Source organism: Sinohyriopsis cumingii, chromosome 12 (assembly GCF_028554795.1).
Source record: "Sinohyriopsis cumingii isolate HCF-2022 chromosome 12, ASM2855479v2, whole genome shotgun sequence".
Lineage (NCBI taxonomy): Eukaryota > Metazoa > Mollusca > Bivalvia > Unionida > Unionidae > Sinohyriopsis > Sinohyriopsis cumingii.
Window position 1 is genome coordinate 23,640,584 of NC_142972.1, and position 24,690 is coordinate 23,665,273.

Consider the following 24,690-nt stretch of genomic DNA (forward strand, 5'->3'; position numbering starts at 1 on the left):
GTACAATGTGTTATTGTAATTCTAAGTGGTGTATGTGTGTGCATGGGATTGGGGTGAAGCTGAATTGGATAATCAGAAACTTTTGGTATTGCAGTAGGATTTGAGGTGGTTTTTATGTGTGTGCTATATTTTTAAAATTGTTAATGACATGTTAGGAGAGGGTAAAACTGATCTGGGTAAGCAGATGGTATTACACTAGGATTTAGTGTAGTTTTCAGTGTAGTTTTCAGGTGTGCACTGTGTTCTTATAATTCTTATTCACACTTTTGTGGGGGTGGGGGTGAAACTGATTTGGGCAATCAGTAATTAAGGTATTACAGAAAGATTCAGTAGGTGTGCACTGTATTCTTTTAATTTTTATTGATACTGTAGGGAGTGGGGATGTACCTGATCTTGGTAATTAATAACATCATAGGATATTTACTTGTTTCTTTGTTTTCCAGTCTAAATTAAAAGTTCTTTGAATATTTTATATGAAACTGATAATTCTAGGTTTCAACTTTTTTACAGATCAGATTGCAGGCATTAACTGACATAATCATACTGTTATTATTAATTTTGCTGCCATTACTGAGACTGTAAATGTTCATTTTAGATAAATTAAGATCTATGCATGAAAATGGTAAAAAGTATTTCATTTATATTGCATAATGAGAAAGAACTATTTAAATTAGTATGTTTGCACTGAAGTTAACCAAGTATTAGCTCTATTAGTCATGCAACAGAGGAGTTTATGGGATTAGCACCAGAGAAGTTTATGGGATTAGCGCCAGAAGAGTTGACGGGATTAGCACCAGAGGAGTTTATGGGATTAGCACTAGAGGAGTTTATGGGATTAGCACCAGAGGAGTTTATGGGATTAGCACCAGAGGAGTTTATGGGATTAGCGCCAGAAGAGTTTATGGGATTAGCTCCAGAAGAGTTTATGGGATTGTCACTTTTGCATCTCTGCTTTGTTAGCATAAGTTTGCTATCACTACTCCTAAACTACTTGGAGGAATGCCTTGAAACTTTTCACACACATTCATCTCATGGTCTAGATAGTCTTGAATGAAAATGGTGCTGCTCAGAAATCCAATCTATCGGTACTCCTTCTGCATCGATGCTAATATCAACATTTGGTTTTCACTAAAATAATTTTCATGATGTTTAGTTGGTCCTAAATGAAAATGGTACTGATCTGATGGAAGTCATCTTGAAAATCTTGTTATCACTACTCCTCCTCAGTGGATGGTTATATCAGCATCTGGTTCACACTAAAAGACTTCTATGATATCTTAAAGTTCTCATTGAAAATGATGCCATTCTGACATCCAATAAGGCCACCATGGCAGCCATCTTAAAACTCTTGTCATCACAACTCTGTTTGAACAGAAAGTGATATCGATGTTGGGTTTTCACTAGTCCTACATGTAAAACATAGCACATGTTGATTTTGTACACCCAAAACATAAATATCAGCATCAGGTCTTACATGTAGGACTAGGTTTTCACAAGATGACATTATGATGTCCAAATGATCTTGAATGAGACTGGTGACAATCTCATATCCGTTATGGCTGCCACAGGAGTCATCTTAAAAACATTTGTATTTCTACTCTTGAATGGAAAGTCATATTTTGAAAATATTGTTATCTCCACTCCTTTCCAAATGGATGGCTATATCAACATGGTTTTTCACCAATAGATGTCTTATGATACATAGTTGGTCCTAAATGAAAATGGTTCCAGTCATACATTTAATATGTCTGCACTGATTTCTGTCTTAAAAATCTTGTTGACCCCAGAATGGATGATCATTATGATATAGGGTTTTCACATAGACATGTCTAATGATGTCTACTTTATCCTAAATGCAAACTCAGTCAATATGACATCCGAAATGTCCACCACAGCAGCTAATTTGAAAATCCTAATATTTTGCCAAAGAATATCAGAGACGGTTTCAACGCTTGGAAGCTAAAAGAATGAAATGGTCTTATCTTGAATTCCTGGAGATTCTTTTGACCCAGTAGAGCATCAGTCCCTTCAAAATTGGACCACCATTATTTCCGTCATCGACTCATTCAAAATTGGACCATCATTATTTCTGTCAACAACTCATTGGTAATATGAGTTTTGGTGACTGAGAGACACAGTAGAGTCCACACAGTATTACGAGTTTCACACATTGCATTCACTTGACAGAGATGTTTTAAAGCGTGTATCTTTTGACTGTTCCACTTATGAATACACATCATTTATGTCGTCATTTTGTTTACTGGATCCGATCTATTGCACTTTATTAAAAATATGCAGGCTCAGTGCTCAAAGCAAGCATTGTGCAGTGTGCGCAACAGTAACGTGGATGATTCGGCCATAAAAACATTCTTTGCTTCCTTTCCTTTTTGAGTTTACAATACATCTTCTGTTTAAATTTTATCACCTGTGCATTATGTCATAAATGTATAATAAAGTAAGACCTATTTAAGCAGATGTCCTCAATTAAGGACACCTTTTCAAAACATATAGAAATCCTTTTAAGTATATATATATATATATATATATATATATATATATATATATATATATATATATATATATATATATATATATATATATATCCCCTGCAAATAAGTGGTACCTGTGAATAAAGAACAAAAATAACTTTATTTATCATTTTCCCCTTTTTAGAAAGGAAATTTTAAGTGAGGTTTGCTTAGAAAAGTATTAGTTTTTTGCCTTTAAAAATGTTGCATGCATTGTACTAGATGATTTATGCGTTGCTTTCAAGTTGCAAAATGTGGCTGCAGTCAGCTTGATTACAGCATGCTGACAGACATAGGATAACATCAGCATGGTATAATTTCTACACAGACATTGGATAACATCAGCATGGTATAATTTCTGCACAGACATTGGATAACATCATCATGGTATAATTTCTACACAGACGTTGGATAACATCAGCATGGTATAATTTCTGCACAAACATTGGATAACATCAGCATGGTATAATTTCTGCACAGACATTGGATAACATCAGTATGGTATAATTTCTACACAGACATAGGATAACATCAACATGGTATAATTTCTACACAGACATTGGATAACATCATCATGGTATAATTTCTGCACAGACATTGGATAACATCAGCATGGTATAATTTCTGCACCCTGTAGAACATAAACATGATAAAATATCTACACAAACCCTGTAGAACATAAGTATGAACTATTTTCGACACAGTTACAAATGTTCAATAAGACAAAACATATGACCCTCTGCAAATGATTTCATTTTGCAATATTTAGTTTGAAGTTCTTCATTTCACATTGCAACAGTTAGTTTGAAGCCCTTGATTTCACTCTGCAGCAGTTAGTTTTAAGTCATTGGTTTCACTCTGCAACAGTTAGTTTGAAGTCCTTGGTTTCACTGTACAACAGTTAGTTTGAAGTCCTTGGTTTCACTCTGCAACAGTTACTTTGAAGTCCTTGATTTCATTCTGCAACAGTTAATTTAAACACCTTGTAGGCATGGCCAGCAATTTTCTACAAAAATTTTCGATACTTATATAAAAACCTGACAGCCCTACAAAATTCTCTCTGCCACAGAGTCTTCTTAAAAGCCCAAGATACATTGTATTCCTGTTTTTGATGTGGAAATCATATGTGATGATATGTTTCCAAAGCAAGCAGATGGGATAATAAACCTCGCCTTTACTCAGTCCTGCAGTATTACATTTGAAGCTACTTATCTATTCAAATTTAAATTTAAAATCCGAACAATCAAATTCCATTCTGCTGCATTTGAAATAAAATATTCAAGTCACTATATAATTCAAGACAATTGCCAAAGCTTTTATGAAAAGAATAAATAAATGAACAGGCTTTTGATGTATGTAAGATGATGATATCATTTATAATCTTTGAACTCAATCAGATTCACCAATGCTAATCTATGAACTCATTCTGATTCACCAATGCTAATCTATGAACTCATTCTGATTCACCAGTGCTAATCTATGAACTCATTCTGATTCACCAATGCTAATCTATGAACTCCTTCTGATTCACCAATGCTAATCTATGAATTCATTCTGATTCACCAGTGCTAATCTATGAACTCATTCTAATTCACCAGTGCTAATCTATGAACTCATTCTGATTCACCAATGCAATATTTGAAAAATGCAAGATTTGTTTTGTGAGGTTACAGAAGTTTTTGAGGTCAGAGTTCATCTATTTATAGCTTGTGGCATGATGTCTACTGTCACTAAGAATAGCTTATGTTTCTAATTATTAGGCACTCTCTATATTTAGCACTTTGGTCATTCAACCTTAAAGGCCAGTCAGCATATGTTGAGCGACATAATTCAATGTGTAATACTCATGAGGCAATGAATACACAGAGTGGTTACCCCCCTTGATACAGTTTGACAGTTTCTATGAATGTACAGAGTTGTTACCCCCCTTGATACAGTTTGACAGTTTCTGTGAATGTACAGAGTTGCTACCCCCCTTGACTCAGTTTGACCGTTTCTTTGAATGCACAGAGATGATACCCCCTTGATACAGTTTGACAGTTTCTGTGAATGTACAGAGTTGCTACCCCCCTTGACTCAGTTTGACCGTTTCTTTGAATGCACAGAGATGATACCCTCTTGATACAGTTTGACAGTTTCTGTGAATGTACAGAGTTGCTACCCCCCTTGACTCAGTTTGACCATTTCTTTGAATGCACAGAGATGATACCCTCTTGATACAGTTTGACAGTTTCTGTGAATGTACAGAGTTGTTACCCCCCTTGATACAGTTTGACAGTTTCTGTGAATGTACAGAGTTGCTACCCCCCTTGACTCAGTTTGACCGTTTCTTTGAATGCACAGAGATGATACCCTCTTGATACAGTTTGACAGTTTCTGTGTAGCACTTCAAACAATGCAGAATCACTTTAATGGAAATTGCTCATCAAAGATAATTGTTTCAATTTTTGTTCAAAATATTAATTTTTATTCTACATAAAAATTCACTTTTAAGAGATCAAGAGAAGAAAAGACTTGAAACATCTATATTTGTTTTGACCAATGTTGGTATTTGATTATGATAATAAAAACAAAGCATGATTTTCTGTGTCTCACAAGATATGGCCATCACTTGAATCCAGTTTAATATACTTACTTGAATCTACCAATCCATTAGCATTGGTAATACTTTGATAATGATGATATTTACTTGAATCTACCAATTCATTAGTGTTGGTAATACTTTGATAATGTTGGTATTTACTTGAATCTACCAATCCATTAGCATTGGTAATACTTTGATAATGTTGATATTTACTTGAATCTGCCAATCCATTAGCATTGGTAATACTTTGATAATGTTGATATTTACTTGAATCTGCCAATTCATTAGTGTTGGTAATACTTTGATAATGTTGATATTTACTTGAATCTGCCAATCCATTAGCATTGGTAATACTTTGATAATGTTGATATTTACTTGAATCTGCCAATTCATTAGTGTTGGTAATACTTTGATAATGTTGATATTTACTTGAATCTGCCAATCCATAAGCGTTGGTAATACTTTAATAATGTTGATATTTACTTGAATCTGCCAATTCATTAGCATTGGTAATACTTTGATAATGTTGATATTTACTTGAATCTACCAATTCATTAGTGTTGGTAATACTTTGATAATGTTGATATTTACTTGAATCTACCAATCCATTAGCATTGGTTTGATAATGTTGATATTTACTCGAATCTGCCAATTCATTAGTGTTGGAAATACTTTGATATACTGTTCCGGTGGCCTAGTGGTTAGAGCGTCCGCCTTGGATGTGGGAGGTCGTGGGTTCGATCCCCGGCCGAGTCATACCAGAGACTTAAAAAATGGTACTAACAGCTGCCTCGCTTGGCGTTCAGCATTAAGAGGTTAGTGTTAGGACTGGTCGGCCTGGTGTCAGGATAATGTGACTGGGTGGGACATCATGCTACATGTCTGCGGCATGATGCACCAGTGCTAGACATCACTATAAACTGCCACATTGCAGACATTGTAGCGATATGACTGAAAAATTGTTAAAGCTACGTTAAAAATCAAAATCACATCACAATACTTTGATAATGTTGATATTTACTTGAATCTACCAATCCATTAGCATTGGTAATACTTTGATAATGTTGATATTTACTTGAATCTGCCAATTCATTAGTGTTGGTAATACTTTGATAATGTTGATATTTACTTGAATCTGCCAATTCATTAGTGTTGGTAATACTTTGATAATGTTGATATTTACTTGAATCTACCAATCCATTAGCATTGGTTTGATAATGTTGATATTTACTCGAATCTGCCAATTCATTAGTGTTGGAAATACTTTGATATACTGTTCCGGTGGCCTAGTGGTTAGAGCGTCCGCCTTGGATGTGGGAGGTTGTGGGTTCGATCCCCGGCCGAGTCATACCAGAGACTTAAAAAATGGTACTAACAGCTGCCTCGCTTGGCGTTCAGCATTAAGAGGTTAGTGTTAGGACTGGTCGGCCTGGTGTCAGGATAATGTGACTGGGTGGGACATCATGCTACATGTCTGCGGCATGATGCACCAGTGCTAGACATCACTATAAACTGCCACATTGCAGACATTGTAGCGATATGACTGAAAAATTGTTAAAGCTACGTTAAAAATCAAAATCACATCACAATACTTTGATAATGTTGATATTTACTTGAATCTACCAATTCATTAGTGTTGGTAATACTTTGATAATGTTGATATTTACTTGAATCTGCCAATTCATTAGTGTTGGTAATACTTTGATAATGTTGATATTTACTTGAATCTGCCAATTCATTAGTGTTGGTAATACTTTGATAATGTTGATATTTACTTGAATCTACCAATTCATTAGTGTTGGTAATACTTTGATAATGTTGATATTTACTTGAATCTGCCAATCCATTAGCATTGGTAATACTTTGATAATGTTGATATTTACTTGAATCTGCCAATTCATTAGCATTGGTAATACTTTGATAATGTTGATATTTACTTGAATCTGCCAATTCATTAGTGTTGGTAATACTTTGATAATATTGATATTTACTTGAATCTGCCAATTCATTAGCATTGGTAATACTTTGATAATGTTGATATTTACTTGAATCTACCAATCCATTAGTGTTGGTAATACTTTGATAATGTTGATATTTACTTGAATCTGCCAATTCATTAGTGTTGGTAATACTTTGATAATGTTGATATTTACTTGAATCTGCCAATTCATTAGCGTTGGTAATACTTTGATAATGTTGATATTTACTTGAATCTACCAATCCATTAGTGTTGGTAATACTTTGATAATGTTGATATTTACTTGAATCTACCAATAACATCTGTGTTCATAACACTTTGATAATATTGAAAGATCTAGGAAACAAAAGATCTGGATGAAGAAAAAGGTCTTGCAAAACAAAAATACAAAACAATTTCTTTGCCAAATATTTATCTTGTGTTCAGCAAATTTACTAGTTCATACCAAATATTATGATGTATAGAAAGAAGCTGTATGCAGTACAAGTAATATATGCTACCAGTATAGGCAATACACACTACAAGTAAATAATTACTTTGTTATTACTGATCCCTAATATTTCAATGTTGTTGTCAGATAGAAAGTTTCTGACCCACTTTCATTTGGAAAGATGGTTTAAAGATAATAAGCTCCTTCCACTTTTACCATATATATCCTAAAAATATGCATATTTCAACTCCAATACAGTTTTATTATTCAACTTAATGGTTCAAAGGTGACCATAGTGTTGTAGATATGTCTTCTATCTCATATAAATACACATGAATGTAAACTTGGGAAAAGGACTTTGTTTGAATTCATCTTTTTAAATAAATTTTGTAAGAATAATTTAGAAACCTGCATTAGGATATATAAGATACCTATATAGTATGCAGATTGCATCACTTTCAGGTAAAAGCTTCTGCCAGTCAATCACAATGAAGTGTGTTGCAGAGCTACATGTAAGTGCAGGATAAAGTATTTGGCGTTTAACTTAATTATCCAGCAGTTGTGTTAAATGCATTGCAAAATGAGTTTTGTCTTCCAAGGGAGTTTTAGGCTCATGCCTGCATAACTCCTGTCATTCTATACATAAGGAATTACTGTCTTTACCTGGAATAGGTAGTTTACTGTTTACCAAGTTGTTGTTGCTTCTGCCTGATTGATGGAAAATAAATTGGAATAACATGTATATTTATTCCCAGAAGGGTAGACATATAATTTCATACATCTCAATACAAAATTAAAATGTGTATACAAGTTGTCTTTTTCTTTCATGTTTTTGTGTTCATTCTTCCCCCAAAAGTAAGTTTTGATTTGTTGTATTACAACTGAAAATTTTGATACCTTGAAGGCAACTCTCAACCATGGATGCATGGAGGGGGCATTGAGGCTCAAACTCCACCAGCTGGGCTGTCAGTTTTACTTTTTTAAAGCATATACTCATGTTGTGAACCCTTTCTTCAAAATCTAGAGACTACTCTTCCCCCATCTTGTGATTATTATAAACATAATTAATTTCCATTAGTTGTTCATATTCTGTATGTTAGATTTCATGGCTTGTATCAAATTCTGTGACTGAAGGTTCATTTCAGTATTTCTCAAAAGTACTTGCCTGGTACATTCTTTTTTCAATCATAACCAAGGGTACATACCTGGTACATTTGTTTTTCAATTATGACCCAAGGAACATGTGTGGTATTCACTAATCATAACCCAATGTACATGCCTGTTAATCTCCAGTAATAACACAAGGCACATGTGCCTGCCATGTGCCTGTTAATATCCAGTCATAACCCTAGGTACATGCCTGGTACTCTCTGATTATAACCCAAGCTACATGCCTGATATTCTCTGAGTATAACCCAAGCTACATGCCTGGTACTCTGATTATAACACAGTGTGCATGCCTGGTACTTTCTGATTATTACCCAAGCTACATGCCTGGTACTGTCTGATTATTACCCAAGCTACATGCCTGGTACTCTCTGATTATAACCCAAGCTACATGCCTGGTACTCTCTGATCATAGCCCAAGCTACATGCCTGGTACTCTATGATTATAACCCAAGGTATATGCCTGGTACTCTGATTATAACACAAGCTACATGCCTGGTACTCTTTGATTGTAATCCAAGGTACATGCATGGTACTCTCTGATTATAACCCAAGCTACATGCCTGGTACTCTGATTATAACACAGTGTACATGCCTGGTACTTTCTGATTATGACCCAAGCTACATGCCTGGTACTCTCTGATCATAACCCAAGCTACATGCCTGGTACTCTTTGATCATAACCCAAGCTACATGCCTGGTACTCTATGAGTATAACCCAAGGTATATGCCTGGTACTCTGATTATAACACAAGCTACATGCCTGGTACTCTCTGATTGTAATCGAAGGTACATGCATAGTACTCTCTGATGATAACCCAAGCTACATGCCTGGCACTCTCTAATTATAACCCAAGCTACATGCCTGGTACTTTCTGATCATAACCAAAGGTACATGCCTGGTACTTTCTGATTATAACCCAAGCTACATGCCTGGTACTCTCTGATCATAACCCAAGCTACATGCCTGGTACTCTCTGATTATAACCCAAGCTACATGCCTGGTACTCTCTGATCATAACTAAAGGTACATGCCTGGTACTCTCTGATTATAACCGAATCTACATGCCTGGTACTCTGATTATAACCCAGTGTACATGCCTGGTACTTTCTGATTATTACCCAAGCTACATGCCTGGTACTGTCTGATTATTACCCAAGCTACATGCCTGGTACTTTCTGATTATAACCCAAGCTACATGCCTGGTACTCTCTGATCATAACCCAAGCTACATGCCTGGTACCCTATGATTATAACCCAAGGTATATGCCTGGTACTCTGGTTAAAACATAAGATACATGCCTGGTACTCTCTGATTGTAACCCAAGGTATATGCCTCGTACTCTGATTAAAACATAAGATACATGCCTGGTACTCTTTGATTGTAACCCAAGGTACATGCCTGGTAATCTCTGATTATAACCCAATGTACATGCCTGGTACTCTGATTATAATCAAAGCTACATGCCTGGTACTCTCTGATTATAACCCAAGGCACATGCCTGGCACTCTCCAATCACAATCCACGGACTATGCCTACTGTCTAAACAAAACTCAGGTTATATGCCTGGTACTCTCCTATCATAAATCAAGGTATATGCCTGGTATTCCGCAATCATAAACCGAGGTGCCTGCCTGGTACAATTTTTATAAAAAAAAGTGATGGTGAGCTTATCAGAAAATGCTTTCTTTGATAAATAGTTGCCAGAAATTTGTAAAAACTGGGGAATCAAGAAGTTTGGTATTAAAGCACTAATTATAAGGCCCTTAATTACAACACAGTTTCGTTTATAAGGTGAATATAGTCATTATTCATTAGTAGAATTATATGTGTTATTCAGTACAAGGTAGTCTCACTACAAGGTGCTGTCTTTATGGTTACTATGGATAGTGTTATAATCAGCACCACAAAGTACAATATTCTTTTGATGATGGTCCCACTCAGCACCGTATTTATCTGATGATGGTCCCACTAGGCACCACATTTATCTGACAAAGTACCATATTTATTTGATGATGGTCCCAATAGGTTCCATATTTATCTGAATATGGTCCCACTAAGCACCATATTTATCTGAATATGGTCCCACTAGGCACCATATTTATCTGATGATGATCCCACTAGGTACCATATTTACTTGATGATGGTCCCACTAGGCACCATATTTATCTGAATTTGGTCCCACTAGGTACCATATTTATCTGAATATGGTCTCACTAGGTACCCTATTTATCTGATGATGGTCCCACAAGGCACCATATTTATCTGATGATGGTCCCACTCTGCACCACATTTATCTGAAAAAGTACCATATTTATTTGATGATGGTCCCACTAGGTACCATATTTACTTGATGATGGCCCCACTAGGTACCATATTTATCTGAATATGGTCCCACTAGGCACCATATTTATCTGAATATGGTCCCACTAGGTACCATATTTATTTGAATATGGTCTCACTATATACCATATTTATCTGATGATGGTCCCACAAAATACCATATTTATCTGATGATGGTCCCACAAAGTAACATATTTATCTGATGATGGCCCCACAAAAGACCTAATTTATTTGATGATGGTCCCACAAAGTACCATATTTATCTAATGGTGGTGCCACAAAGTACCTTATTTATCTGATGATGGTCCCATAGATTTTTCTGACGATGGTCTCACAAAGTACTATGTTTATCTGCTGATGTTCTCACAAAATACCATATTTATCTGATAGATCACCAAGGTAGCATATTTATCTAGCATTGTATCATATTTATCTGATGATGGTCCCACTATATTTATCCAGTGGTAGTCCAGCAAGGTCGAAAGCACATGCTGGATGATAAGTCCACTCCTATTGTTACCATATATTTGCTGCATGTACCTACTTTTGAATTTGGCATCAAAATATCTTTCCAAGTGGCAATATCTTTTGAATTTGGCATCAAGATATCTTTCCATGTGGCAATATCTTTTGAATTTGGCATCAAAATATCTTTCCAAGTGGCAATATCTTTTGAATTTGGCAGCAAAATATCTTTCCAAGTGGGAATATCTTTTGAATTTGGCAGCAAAATGACTTTCCATAAACTCTTGACTGCTTTTGTGCCTCATTGACATCCATAGATATACAGTTCCAGTCAAATTCCAGAAAAATCTTGGCTGCTTTTATCAGTTCATTTTGAGACCTAGGAAGAAGAACATGTTTATATGACATAATTCAAATAGACTGGTATACAGTTAATTTTTGTGATTTGGAAGAAGATAGTGTTATATGATGCAGTTCAGATAGACTGGTATACTTTCATTAATGTTAATATTTTATCCATTTACTAAGCAGACCATTTATGCCATCACACATCAGACCATTGGAAATTTTGAACATAAATTTAGCTTTTCCTAAGAAAATTATTTTTTAAAATATAATTTCAAAATTATTCATACTTTCATAAATATTTTTAACGTTGTTGTAGAGAATGATTTAACAAGTTTGCTTTCAGAATCTCTCCACTTTGAACAAACCAGTCTTTGAAGCTTCATGAGTATGAATTTGCCTATAACATATACAAAATTTAACTCTGCAGTTAATTAGATCTTTTTTTTATTTTATATAGTAACCAGATATTTCTGTTACATATATGATGAGACTGCAACTAATTATGATGAACCTGGACCCCATAAGTTTAATTATTTGCTACACTATTTGAGTACAGACAACATGTTGTACTGACCATTGGCATGCCAAAATTAATAAATATTCTATTTAGATCATTTGGAAATGTCAACAATAGCATGATGTAAATTGTTTTGACAGCATGGTGACAATAATTTTACAATAATTTTTGCAGCAGTTTTAATAGAGAACTTTAATCAAAACAGAGATGATACTTGTTAGATAGAATTCTTGGTATATTTGTAGATAACAATCTTACTTGGTCTATTCACATTAAACATGTTTCAAGAAAAGGTTAACTCTTATCTTTGGCTACTGAGGAAAATCAAAACATACATTCCTCTTCAGTATAGGGTCATCTTTTATAAAAGTTATATTCAGCCATATCTGGACTACTGTAATGTAATTTGGGATAATACCTCTAATTCAAACATAACAACGCTTTTAAGACTCCAAAAGAGGGCTTGCCATTTAATTCTAGATCAATGTATAGACATTTTTCAGGATGCAATGAATAATATAAATGTTTTAACAATACATGAAAGAATATTTCTTAGAAAGGCCAAATTGATGTATAAAGTATCCAGAAAAGACATTCCTGTCTATCTAATCAGCATCTTTCACCAAAGAGATGCTGATGGTACTCCAAATTTAAGGTCCATAAGAAGAAAAAATTACATTATACCAAGGCCATAGAAGGAATTGTTTAAAAGAAAGTTTTCAATATACTGGGCACTGGTATGGAACAACATTTCCAGTGGCATAAGGCAGGCTCCTAGCATTTCATCTTTTCATAATCAGTGTCTTAAATGGATGAAATCTTTAGAAAATCGAACAGTTCTGGCATAAAAAATACTGCCTGCTTTTCTGTAATTTTGCATCATTTTCAAAGTTGAATTTTTCAATGCAGGATGATATTTTATGTTTTATATATGTTTATGTTTTCACAGATGCCTGTGCATGTGTTCCAGGCTTGATACTTTGAATTTTAAAATTACTTAATTATTTAGTGGCAAGACAGATTTTTCACATCATGTTGTATATACTGTATATATTGTACATAACAGATAGAAGGTCTCAAGGTAGATTAGTTCTGTAACTAATTGAGTTATGTTCTCTAAATAAAGTCTTTATTATTATTATTATTATTATTAGTATTATTAGTATTATTATAATTATTATTATCACAGCTGGGTTTTTTTTGAGGACTTAAGGTACCATCTACACTGGTGTCCACCTATGAACAATATATAGACTCTTGTCTGTTACCACATAATACACCAACAGATCAGGGTCAATGTTGTTTGTTCTACTGATTATTTCTAACAAACTGAACAGACACATAATGTGCCGGCAGATAAGGGTCTGTGCAGTTTGCAGTTGGATTCAACTTATTTGTGAGTATATATGGTACATGGTATGAAAAGGTAAATAATTAAAGAACACTGCATAATTCACCAGCAGATCTGGGTCTGTGAAGTTCATAGTTGGACTCGACATAAAATGAGTACATATGGTAGATGGCATGAAAAGGTAAATCGTTAATGAACATAAAAGGTCCTAGAATAGATACCGTGAGTACACCATGGGTCAGATACTTTAATTTTTCAAGTAAAATATCATGACTACCAAAGTCAATGATTTTTTTCTAGAATCAACAGCACAACCCTTACTTAAATTTCATTATCTAGTTATTTTAGCCATTTGGTTTCAGTCATAAATGTAATTTTGTCTTCAATTTAATTTTTTCTAGATCTACACTGACTGGGCCAATCACTACCTGGAGAAGGCCAGGAACAAACGGTACATCTCTGACCTCCAACAAGATGTCAGTGATGGAGTACTCCTGGCAGACGTCATTGAGGCAGTTAGTAAGTATTGTCTGTCTCTATGTCTGTCTGTTTTCTTTCTTTCTAATTGTTGGTTTCTTGTTTTAGAGTTTATATGTCTGAATCAATGCCACAAAAAATGTAAGCTTATTGCTTGAATTAGTCAAGGTCATTTGCTTTCTTAATATGTGTATATCTTTAATGGGATTTATTTCAATGCAGTTGTTTCACAAGTTTTGATATTAATGCTTAACATGCAAACGTCATGGCATTCATAAATACGGCATTCATAAATACAGCATTCATATATATGACATTCATAAATACAGCATTCATATATATGGCATTCATATAAATGGCATTCATATATACGGCATTCATAAATACAGCATTCATATATACGGCATTCATAAATGCAGCATTCATATATATGACATTCATAAATACAGCATTCATATATATGGCATTCATATAAATGGCATTCATATATACGGCATTCATAAATACAGCATTCATATATACGGCATTCATAAATGCAGCATTCATATATACAGCATTCATAAATACAGCATTCATATATATGGCCTTCATAAATACAGCATTCATATATATGGCATTCATAAATACAGCATTCATATATATGACATTCATATAAATGGCATTCATATATACGGCATTCATAAATACAGCATTCATATATACAGCATTCATATATATGGCATTCATAAATACAGCATTCATATATATGACATTCATAAATACAGCATTCATATATATGGCATTCATATAAATGGCATTCATATATACGGCATTCATAAATACAGCATTCATATATACGGCATTCATAAATAAAGCATTCATATATATGACATTCATATAAATGGCATTCATATATACGGCATTCATAAATACAGCATTCATATATACGGCATTCATAAATAAAGCATTCATATATACGGCATTCATAAATAAAGCATTCATATATATGGCATTCATAAATGCAGCATTCATATATACAGCATTCATAAATACAGCATTCATATATATGGCATTCATAAATACAGCATTCATATGTATGGCATTCATAAATACAGCATTCATATATATGGCATTCATATAAATGGCATTCATATATACGGCATTCATAAATACAGCATTCATATATACAGCATTCATATATATGGCATTCATAAATACAGCATTCATATATATGACATTCATAAATACAGCATTCATATATATGGCATTCATATAAATGGCATTCATATATACGGCATTCATAAATACAGCATTCATATATACGGCATTCATAAATAAAGCATTCATATATACAGCATTCATAAATAAAGCATTCATATATATGGCATTCATAAATACAGCATTCATATATATGACATTCATATAAATGGCATTCATATATACGGCATTCATAAATACAGCATTCATATATACGGCATTCATAAATAAAGCATTCATATATACGGCATTCATAAATAAAGCATTCATATATATGGCATTCATAAATGCAGCATTCATAAATACAGCATTAATATGTATGACATTCATAAATAAAGCATTCATATATATGGCATTCATAAATACAGCATTCATATATATGGCATTCATATAAATGGCATTCATATATACGGCATTCATAAATACAGCATTCATATATACGGCATTCATAAATAAAGCATTCATATATACGGCATTCATAAATAAAGCATTCATATATATGGCATTCATAAATAAAGCATTCATATATATGGCATTCATAAATAAAGCATTCATATATATGGCATTCATAAACACAGCATTCATATATACGGCATTCATAAATGCAGCATTCATATATACAGCATTCATAAATACAGCATTCATATATATGGCATTCATAAATACAGCATTCATATATATGGCATTCATAAATACAGCATTCATATATATGGCATTCATATAAATGGCATTCATATATATGGCATTCATAAATACAGCATTCATATATACAACATTCATAAATGCAGCATTCATAAATACAGCATTCATATATACAGCATTCATATATATGGCATTCATAAATACAGTATTCATATGTATGACATTCATAAATAAAGCATTCATATATATGGCATTCATAAATACAGCATTCATATATATGGCATTCATATAAATGGCATTCATATATACGGCATTCATAAATACAGCATTCATATATACGGCATTCATAAATAAAGCGGGGGCCCCGAGTGGCCGAGTGGTCTAAAGTGCTCTCCGTTACGGATCACTGCCATCTCACCTCTGTCTGCGGCGGTTCGAGTCTAGGATTCAGCCAATGTGGGTATGTGAGAAAGCTTGCCAGTAGCTTCTCGTGGGTCGGTGGTTCTTTCTGGGGTTTTCCCGGGTTCTTCCTCCACCATTAATACTGGCCGCCACGTATAGCCTATCGTGTGCTGACAAATGGCGTTAAGCCCCAAAACAACAACAACAAAATAAATAAAGCATTCATATATACGGCATTCATAAATAAAGCATTCATATATACGGCATTCATAAATAAAGCATTCATATATATACGGCATTCATAAATAAAGCATTCATATATACGGCATTCATAAATAAAGCATTCATATATATGGCATTCATAAATACAGCATTCATATATACGGCATTCATAAATAAAGCATTCATTTATACGGCATTCATAAATAAAGCATTCATATATATGGCATTCATAAATAAAGCATTCATATATACGGCATTCATAAATACAGCATTCATATATACAGCATTCATAAATACAGCATTCATATATATGGCATTCATATATATGGCATTCATAAATAAAGCATTCATATATATGGCATTCATAAATACAGCATTCATATATATGGCATTCATAAATACAGCATTCATATATATGACATTCATAAATAAAGCATTCATATATATGGCATTCATAAATACAGCATTCATATATATGGCATTCATTATACGGCATTCATATATCTGGCATTCATAAATACAGCATTCATGTATTTGGCATTCATAAATACAGCATTCATACATACGGCATTCATAAATATACAGCATTCATATATATGGCATTCATAAATACAGCATTCATATATACAGCATTCATAAATACAGCACTTTTTTTGTATACTTAAATTTACCGATTGTCAACATGTGCATTTTTTTCCTTATCTCTTATTTTCTTACCCACCCCTGTTTTCCTGATGGTAAATCACAGAATACTTGTGTCATCTCAATTTCTGTTTAATAAAATCATCCCCAGGTTTTGATTTATGCACATGTCTTGTATCTACTAATTCCTGAACAAAATGAAGTTAAAGTTGTATATATATTCACAGTTGTATATAATTATGGATTCAGCCACAGTCCATAAACCATACATATATATATATATATATATATATATATATATATATATATATATATATATATATATATATATATATATATATATATATATATATATATATATATATATATATATATAAACTCAACCATAGTCAGTACATGTTTATAAACTAATTAACAGAAAAGAGCAAGGACAAACAAGTTTTGTAAAATTCTACAAATAATTTATTTTTCTAAAATGCAAATTGAAAAATAAAAATTACTTACTGTATGGTGGATAAAATCCTAAATAGTTCTTTAAGTTCTCTCACAAGTCCAAAAGTACTGAGCATTCCATGGACACACAGCTGGTTTTATTCATTGCAAGGACATATGCTGGTTTTGTTTATTGCATGGAAGCACATGCATAAATTTATTGAATGGACACACATGCTGGTTTTGTTTATTTCTCTCAGGTTGCACCTGAAACACCACACTCACCAGCAAAGAGAATTTACATTTGGCACAAACTGGAACAAAAGTTGATAACATTGTTCATATCCAAGCACCAGAACTTTGCAACAGTAAACTGTACAAGTGTGTAAGTTTGTATTGGTACACTGTACAGGTGTGTAATTTTGCTTCAGTACACTCTACAAGTGTGTAATGTTTCAATAGTACACTGTACAAGTGTGTAATTTTGCAACAGTACACTGTTGTTGTTGTTGTTGTTGTAGGGTTTGATTCCATTTTTCAGCACAAGATAAGATATACATAACAACCAGTATAAATGGGTGGAGGAAGAACCTGGGAAAACCCCAGAAAGAACCACCAACCCATAAGAAGCTGCAGGCAAGCTTTCTCACATATCCACATTTACAGTACACTGTACAAGAGTGTAATTTTGCCACAGTACACTGTACAAGTGTGTAAATTTGCAACAGTACACTGTACAAGTGTGTAATCAATACAATGCTCATAGCTTTATAAAGTGTGTTGATGATAGCTTGTTTTATGTTTAGTTTTTATGCAATAATTGCAAAAGAAAAACAGAAACAGTCCATTTAGGTTTGAACCATTTTCTTCATCGCTGTTTATTTGCCTATCTTTATGAGCAAAACTTTGTCTAATATTTGGTATCTAGATTTTGTTTAAAAACTGATAGTATGATTTACCACATGTAGTGGCAAATTCTTTTCAGTTTCAGAATATTTTGCACAATATTCCAGTCAGCAATTGATAACAATTACACATTATTATTATTATTATTATTATTATTCATATTTTTATTATTATTATTATTATTATTATTATTATTATTAAGGCTATTTGGAAAGATTTGTATCACTTCCATGAATATAGACAAGAGCTTATAAAACATCTAAAACAGAGTATCAGGGCAAAATTGATGAATTTTAATATCTGTAATACCATACCTGTTGCTATTGCATAGCTAGTACTTTTCCGATATCCAACCGAATGACAAAAATTCTGTCGTCCCATTAGGATGAATCAGAATCTTCCAGAATACTGGATCACCCTGCATGAGAGCCCCATACATTGAGCATGCACAAAAGATTCTGTTTTTATATTTTTCTGTCACAATGTTGTAAGGTTTGACATTTTTTACATAAAGAAGATTAGCTGCCACTTGCATAGCTTAATGACCAAATTATTATTATCTTGTGTCTTAAATATTCTTTGTGAACTTCAGGACTATACCCCAATCATTGTTTAAATAAGCTGACTGAGGGTTTCTTTTTAGGCCTGTTCCTTACACATTGCATATGTCTTGGCATTTTATTTTTCCTTTCTGAGGTTGTTAGTATTTCAAATCTATTGTTTAATTTGAATTCAAATAACATCTTTTAAGCTGCAAGGGTAATTAATTTATTTTAATTTCCATGTCCTTACATTTTACTGGCTGTGGACTTGGCTGCAAATCATTTTATTCACTTTACCTCTATCATGAATAATGATGGTTTTGTACATGATAAGCAGGTAGGTGGGCAAAATAATGATGTACCAAAGGCCCAGAGAAGAAGTTCACAGGGCATTTCCCTCTTTCCTAAGAAATAGGGTGAACAGCCCTATGGACTCACTCTCCCTCCTGTAGACCATATTTCTTCCCTTGGTTCTTATTGGTGCCAGACAAAACCACTTTTGGCTGGCTTGATGAAGCATAATGGTCAGTGGTTGGGTACTTTCTATCATAACAGATGGTTACCAGCTTCAGGTTCCAGGATCCTCCTCCTCTAGTAAGATCACCCAAATGTTTCTGCCAGTTAGATCTGGCCATTTTAAAGGAAGAGGTCCATTCCTTTCTTCAGAAGGGTGCAATAGACAGGGTGTTAAAAAACCAATCTCCAGTCTTCCAATTCAGGATTTTCTTGGTTCCCAAGAAAGGGGAAATTCTCCTCTAATTATCGACCATTTCCCTGTAAAAAAATTCTGCCAGAGGAACCATTCAAGAATGAGACCACTGCTTCAGTCAGGTCTGCCTGAAGAGCTGGCGATTGGGCAGTCTCCATTGATTTTCAGTATGCATACATCCACATCCCTATCTGTCCTCCACACAAAGAAGTACCTCAGATTTTGTTTGGATTGGGAGGTCTTCCTATTCTGAGCTTTACAGTTCAGCCTAGCCTCTGCACACAGAGCTTTTACAAGGGTCATGGGGTACTTTCAGCCCATTTAAGGTCCCAATCCTCCAATATTTTTCATTTGGTCGATTCATAATGGCATTCTAAATTCTCTGAGACTAGACCTGTTTCACTGCTTTCCATTATAACAAGGCTTGGTCTTCTACCAGACTTAGAGAAATCAGAGCTAAATCCATCTCAAGATTGTGTCTACATGAGGATTGATTTTCTCACTGTCACAGGGTTAGTCCATGGCCCTCTTGACAGAACAGATAAGATCCTGACCCTGTTGGAGACACTGACAGTAAAGACCTAGTTCTCAGATCATCTTTTTCTCTTTCTTCTAGGGATATGGTTCCCTTCATCAGGTGCCACTTGTGTCCACTCCAGTTTCCACTTTCATGGCTTGGATACCTCACTAGGACCTTATGAGTGATCCAATTTCTCTGGGTTGGGACTTTAACCACCATCAAAACTGGCAGGCAAATCAAGACCAGATTATGCCCAGAGTCACCATGCTCCACCCAAGAACATCACTCTTACCTACTTGCAGTTATGTTAGACTCAGGCTGGGCCACTCATCTAATGCCAGAGGGTTTGATTCTTCAGAATTCATGACTTCAGGAAGAATCCACCATTCACATCAACAAGTTGGAATTGCCTTCAGGGGTGTATCCACCAAATAAAAGGTTGCTGCATGATGATCTCCTTCAGCAACACATCAGTTGTAGCATACTGCAGGAAACAAGGAGGCACATATGATTATTCTCTCTGCTTGAAGGTTTTGGAATCATCTTTGCTGGACAGATTCAGAAGGAATGTTACTTTGAGTGTGCCACATTCCTGGCAGGAAAAACATTTGGGAAGATAGTCTGTCATAGAAAGGGAAGATCCAATCCATATCAGACTCTCTGTTCCATCTTTGGAGAACACCCTTGGTGGACTTGTTTGCCACCAAGCTAAACAATGAGCTCCCCTTTTTATGTTTTTGTAGTTCAGACCAGAGGACCTGGGCAGTGGACACCTTCAGCCTGAGGTTGGATCATCTGTTTGCTTATGCCCTCCAACCCTTCAGGATGATCCCATGGGCCCTTCACTAAGTCAGGTGCTCCACAGCTCAGCTCATTATGATTGACTCTTGTTGGCCCCAGAGATCTTGGTTCAACCATTTCAATCGGCTGGTGGACCATCCCAAGACTTTACTTCAGAGAAGGGACCTTATGTCACAGCTCAATGGCTTTCTCCTATACAATAGCCCACTGATTCTCTACCTTCACGCTTGGCTTTTCTCAAATGATCTCTGCACAGAAAAGTTTTTGAACCAAGTGCATCATTCACTAGAAGAGAAGACCAGTCTCTAATTTATATGATGCCAAATGGAGAATCTTTTGTCATTAGTGTAGTAGAAAACGTGTCAAGCCTTGCTGTCCTTATGTAAGTGCAATGGCCAATCTTCTTCACTTCCATTGGGATGGATTCTCACTTAGCAGACCTGATCAGGTATTTTGAATTGCAGTGTCTCACTCTTTAATGCCTAAATGGACTCTTTTTTTGTGTCAGATGGTCTCTAAATAAACTCTTCTGTGAACCTTGGTGTGAAGCTTCCTTTGAGTATCTTACCCTGAAGATGGTTTTCTTACTTATCTTAGCATCTGTAAGAAAAAGGAACAAGCTCCATTCTTTATCCATAGAGCAGGTTCAATGGAATTTATGAGTTAGTTTCTCACCTTTGCCAGTCTTGTCTTTTAGCAAAGAAACAGCTTCCTTCGTTTGCTCTACTCCCAATTAAGATACCCTGTCTCAGTTATATCTGTGTTACGGATGACAAAGATAGACTTTTATATCCAGTTGGGGCTGTCTGTTTTTACTTGACAGCCTCTAAAGGGAGAAGGAAGAGTAGGAAACATCTTTTCCTACCCATTAAAGATTCAGCTGACATTTTAGTTTCCACTATTTCTAGGTCTATTATGGATAAGGGCCTGACTTTATGAAAATTAAAGCCCATGAGGTTTGAGCCATACTGTCTCAAATTGGGCCTATCTAACTTATTTGTTTTTGGAGGATGTGATGAAGGCTGCATTTTAGTGCACTCACATGACCCTCTCCTTTTTCCTTTGCTCATCAGCTCACTGAAGTAAAGTTATTGCGTCCTTGGACCCAATTATTGTAGCTAAAAAAGTGGCCTTTGTGGATTCCATCCTGCAGTAGTTGCCTTCTTGCAATGTGAATGATTATTCCTTGTGCTTGTTTTTATTTGCCAATTGTGGGATCATCAGCCTCCCACTAAACTGAGAAATTCAGCTGAGCAACAGGTATGGTAATACCAATATTAAAATGTAGTTTTTTGGTGGATGGTAAACTAATTTGAATGATTTAATACTTACCCCTTGCCCTTACCAAATTTGTTTCTACCTCCACACACTGATGTCCCTCTTTAGACTACTCCTTGAAACATATGAAAAGGATCTATCATGCATACCAAAGATGTTTGTGGCTCTCACACAAGGCGATCCAGTGTTCTGGAAGATTCAGGTTCACCCTAATGGAAGGGTGACATTTTCACAATTTTGTCAGGGTATTTTCCTCCTGGAAAAGTTCTAGCAATGTACTAAAAACAGGTAAGTATTACAATTAGTTTTACCCTGACCCCCCCCCACTACAATTCCTTTGACAAATCCATATGTGCAGAAATATGAATAAATTTTAGATATTGATCTAAACTGAATTTTTTTAAACATTGTCATCTTTTGTTGATTTATATGTATACGTCTATCTTTCAGCAAATGAAAAGATTCTTGATATTAAGACCAAACCCAAGAACTCGGCACAAATGGTAAGTCATTTTACTTCATTATTTGGGTGGGAGTTGTTTCTTCATTGAATGATTTGATGTGACATCATTACTTTTACATGACATTCATCAGCTATTTTGTGGTGTCATGCAGCTGAAATAGCATTCCCTGTCCTCTCCTTTTTTGTACACAAATGTCATAAGATGGAGTGTATTATGTTATGATGTTGTCAGTCAGTGTTACACTACCCATCTGTCTGTCATTCTGTTACCAAGTTGGTTTTTGCACAGTAACCTGAGTTGTCCACCATCTGCAGTTACCGGACTTTGTGGATGACTGCACTTGGAGTAAGAAGAAGCCATATTGATTTGAGGCTCAAAGATCAAGGTCACTGACTGAAACCAGACAAATAGCTTTTGCACAATAAATTAAGTTCTCCATCATCTATGATTACCAAGCTTCATGGATGCTGAGTACATGGGCTGGGGAAGAAACCTATTTATTTTAGAGTCCAAAGGTCAAGGCCACTGGTAAAGGATAAATGTTTTTTGCACAATAGAATGATTTCTAGATCACATAAACTTATATTGATTTTCACTTCTTATAGGTCAATATGAGGTATTTACTTCAACAATGGTCAATAATTGTACATGGATAGTGTTTTTATTTAGTATTCCCATACACATACATGATATATGAACATTTCGTATGACCAAAATGTCTCTGTATCCATACCACAATTTGAAGGAACAAATTCCCTCAATTATATTTTGAAAGAATTTATTTTTAAAGCTTACTCATTGATCCTAATGAAAAAAATGGGGATAATTTTCATGTAAATAAATGTGCTATTGTATTCAACCTCCTTCAGTTCAAGGTTCAGATTTAATTTTTTGTATCTACAAGTTGTTTTTTTTTGTTTTTTGGGGGGGTCCCCCCAAGATATCTAGTTCCAAAGATTTAAAGTTGTATGGTATAGTCAGAGTTCAAAATTAATGATAATCTGACATCAGTAAATCTGCAGTCAGATTACTAAATCCCACAAATCTAATGGGTCAGTAAAAATTAAGTCCATTTATTGTCATACCTTAAACCATGGTCTTGCATTGGATGTTTCTAATAAAACACTGATGTCACTTCCTGTCATAGTAAATTGATCTGTTTATTGTGTTGAGTACCTGCCAATGCCCTGTATTTGAGGAGGTACAGTGAATGTCAACAGCAGAAATAGCCATGAATTGTTCCATGCATCAAGTAAATGAGGAAGCTGCTTGTCAAAATAGTTGAGGTAGCATGGTACCCATGTCCAAAGGATTAATTTTAAAAATGTGATATATGGTATCAGGTTGCTCACAAAACTTGACCAATCAGAAAAGTTTGTGCTGGCTGATTCAGTGTATAATGTAGAATTACACTAACAGGGTTATTCTTGTTATGTTATCGATAAATATTTACTGCCAGGGGTGCAGTTGCCACCAGATCAGAAATCAGATAATGACAGAAAAGTGCATGATCATAAATAAGATCAAGGGTCCAGAATATGAGAAATCCTTGGAAAATGAATACAAAAATGGATAAAATTTGATCCTGTTAATGTTGTCAACTTTCTGCAATGGGTATTTGGAAAAATATGAAATGCTTATTGCTGTTTGCGATTTTTCCAGGTTTTGTGAAATTTAGGCATGATCATTAATAATGTTGCTATG

At 34.6% G+C, this 24,690-nt stretch overlaps 1 protein-coding gene across 1 annotated transcript in view; it reads left to right on the top strand.

Annotated features, from left to right (window-relative positions):
- The first annotated feature begins 733 nt into the window (after window positions 1-733).
- The window catches only part of LOC149786104 (neuron navigator 2-like), a 367,654-nt gene continuing 343,697 nt past the window's right edge, over window positions 734-24,690 (top strand). The window contains exons 1-3 of the mRNA XM_089978115.1: window positions 734-955; window positions 14,115-14,232; window positions 22,973-23,025. Of these exons, the coding sequence (XP_089834241.1) occupies window positions 734-955; window positions 14,115-14,232; window positions 22,973-23,025 (393 nt within the window). The remainder of the gene's footprint in view (window positions 956-14,114; window positions 14,233-22,972; window positions 23,026-24,690) is intronic.